This window comes from Bison bison, unplaced genomic scaffold, assembly GCF_000754665.1.
Source record: "Bison bison bison isolate TAMUID 2011002044 unplaced genomic scaffold, Bison_UMD1.0 scf7180017864516, whole genome shotgun sequence".
Classification (NCBI taxonomy): domain Eukaryota; kingdom Metazoa; phylum Chordata; class Mammalia; order Artiodactyla; family Bovidae; genus Bison; species Bison bison.
In genome coordinates, this window is record NW_011495069.1 from 8,188,602 (window position 1) to 8,191,054 (window position 2,453).

General features: G+C 56.4%; 1 protein-coding gene across 1 annotated transcript in view; it reads left to right on the forward strand.

Annotated features, from left to right (window-relative positions):
• Nucleotides 1–2,453, forward strand: part of MAN1C1 (mannosidase, alpha, class 1C, member 1) — a 152,307-nt gene that overhangs the window by 128,649 nt on the left and 21,205 nt on the right. The window contains exon 6 of the mRNA XM_010830079.1: nt 1,783–1,909. Coding sequence (XP_010828381.1) covers nt 1,783–1,909 — 127 coding nt within the window. The remainder of the gene's footprint in view (nt 1–1,782; nt 1,910–2,453) is intronic.

Here is a 2,453-nt window from a genome sequence, read left to right on the forward strand (position 1 = left end):
TGACTCCACCACTGAAGGTCCACTTGGGAGGGTGAGCACTGGGAGGGAGGGGAAGGAAGGAGAGGCTCCTGTAAGGAAAAGGAGAACAAAAGACTGCTGATCATGGCTGGGGCTTTTTTTTGTTTGTTTACCTTGAATTTCTCTGCCAGGGCAGGAAGCATCAATTATTCAGGAAGACCTCTCTGGGTGCCTGAGTCTCCCACTGAGGTCACAGGCTGGAGAGAGAGGTCTCCTGGCCTGGAGGGAAGAGGGACACAGAGGGATCAGCTTCCCCTTCTCTCAGGGTGGATATGGGGCCATCTGGGGGACCCCTGAGGGTCGTACTCTCTGAGGCCGAGGCCAACAGATCTCACTTCAAATCCTGCCTCCACCACCTACTGGTTCTGAGCTTCTAAAGACAGCTCACTTCCCTCTCTATTTTCCTCAGGGATTAACGGTGCTTAACTTTGTGGGCTTTAAATGCAGTCATGATGTGGACGGCCCGCCCCAGTGCCTGCATCTGGAAGCTGTTTTATTTACTACCTAAAACTCAAATTTCCCCTCTGTGCAACCCCTCCCTCCCCACCTGCCCGGAGTCAGAGTAATACCAAGGAAACGGGTGTGTTTATTGAGATCATTGCTCCAAATATCCTTGAACTCGATTCCATCTGTTTCTACAAGAGTTTCTTGAAACCACATCAGAGAGGAGAAAGGCAACCTCGGGGGAGCCCCAGCCCACCCGGATAAAGCAGGGCCCCTCAGCTGGCAAACTGTGGGCCCACACTTGCCCTCCTAGGTCCTGTCCTTGGGAGACAGAGGGCGGACAGAGGCCAGCCGCCGGGGAGCCAGGGTCCCAGCTGCTCCACTTAACTGTGCGATCTCGGGCGGTGACGTCACCATTCTGTGCCTTGTTTTCCCCATCTGTGAAAGGGGCAGATGGGAGGATTACCTGAGGCCCTGCCTCTGCACTCTTCCTCCTTGAAAGCACCCAGTACTTTCCAGGAAAGGGAGGAGGCAGTTAGCTGACAGCCTTCTCCGGCGGGGCCGCCGAGTCATGCTGGTGACCCATCTAAGGTGTTCACGAGACGCCTGCATCTCTGCGGCGAGGAGACCTTTGCTCAGAGAGCCCCAGCTGCTTTCATCCCTAACCTCGGACTTCCCAGGATCTGGGTGGTCCCTGGTGGGTGGTCTTAGAAGAGCCAGCCACCCTTCAGGTGTGGGTTCCATGGAGTTCCAGGTGGGGGCTGTGTGAGTCCGTGGGCAGCAGTGACTGCGGAGGGAAGGAAAGGGCCAAGCGGGGTCCCTCTCGTCGTCCCCCACTTTGGACCCCGGCCATGCACTCTCCACACACAGCAGCAATGATTGTGAGCAATCAGTTGCCCTTGAACAAGTGGATGGAGATAGAATGTTCTAGGGGGTCTTTGTGGTCCCTGACTGCATTATCCCTATCGCCTGTAAATTTAGCATCATGTCTGTGCCAGGTCTTGGCCACCAAGGCAGCTCTGCCCACATCCTTCGAGAGCCCACACATCTTACAGGAGCTGCTTGACCATAGAAACGAAGACTTGCCTGCCTGTCAGACAGCCCTGGGTTTAAATGACCTGTAGGCGAGTTTCTCACCAACCTGAACATCCTCATCAGATAAACAGGGGGTACGAACAGTATCAACCCCCAGGGAGGATTCACTGCGATTGTATGGTGAGGCTCCTAGTCCAGTGCCCAGCACACAGTAGGTGCTCCCCCACGAAGCAGAGGAGCCAGCCCCGCCGGCAGGGGGTGACCCAACTGCTTCTGTCTTTTCAGCGGCTCCAACAGGAGCTGGGGCTGGGCCATGGCAGGGAGCAGCAGCATCCTGGCGGAGTTTGGATCCTTGCACTTGGAGTTCTTACACCTCACCCAGCTCTCTGGCAACCAGGTCTTCGCAGAAAAGGCAAGTCTTCTCTCTGCTCCCTCTTTCCCTTGTGGAGAGCAGAGGGTGAGCACTCAGCTTGTGACGGGGAGATGGAGCACGGGCCAGCTGAGAGTGGGGGGCGGGGGAGCTGAAAGCCCACAGCCAGGGCCAGCGTAGCAAATAGTTGCCTAATTGTACCTGATGGCAGGCGGCAGGGAAGGTGAGGACAAGGAGTAAGCAGGGAAGAGACATGGCTGCCAGCGAGAAGGTTTTCCCTGGTATACGTGTGAGCTTGGTGGCAACCACACACGTGTGAAATCCGGAGTAAGTGCAACCAGGGAAATCTAGGCACCAGCTTGCATTGGCAGGAACTGGCCACCCGGCACTGAAGTCCCCTTTCCAGAGACATTTAACTTCTTCGGGTGAGATCTGCCTGCCTTAGCGCTTCCAGACGCCCGTCTAGCTCACGCTGTCAGCAGGCTGGCAAAGTGATTTCCCTCCGCGGCAGAGGCTCACGTCTGTTCCTTCTCAGTTACCCGGCTGGCTAGGACTGCAGGGGTGCAGAGAGCTAGTGTCCAGGCCT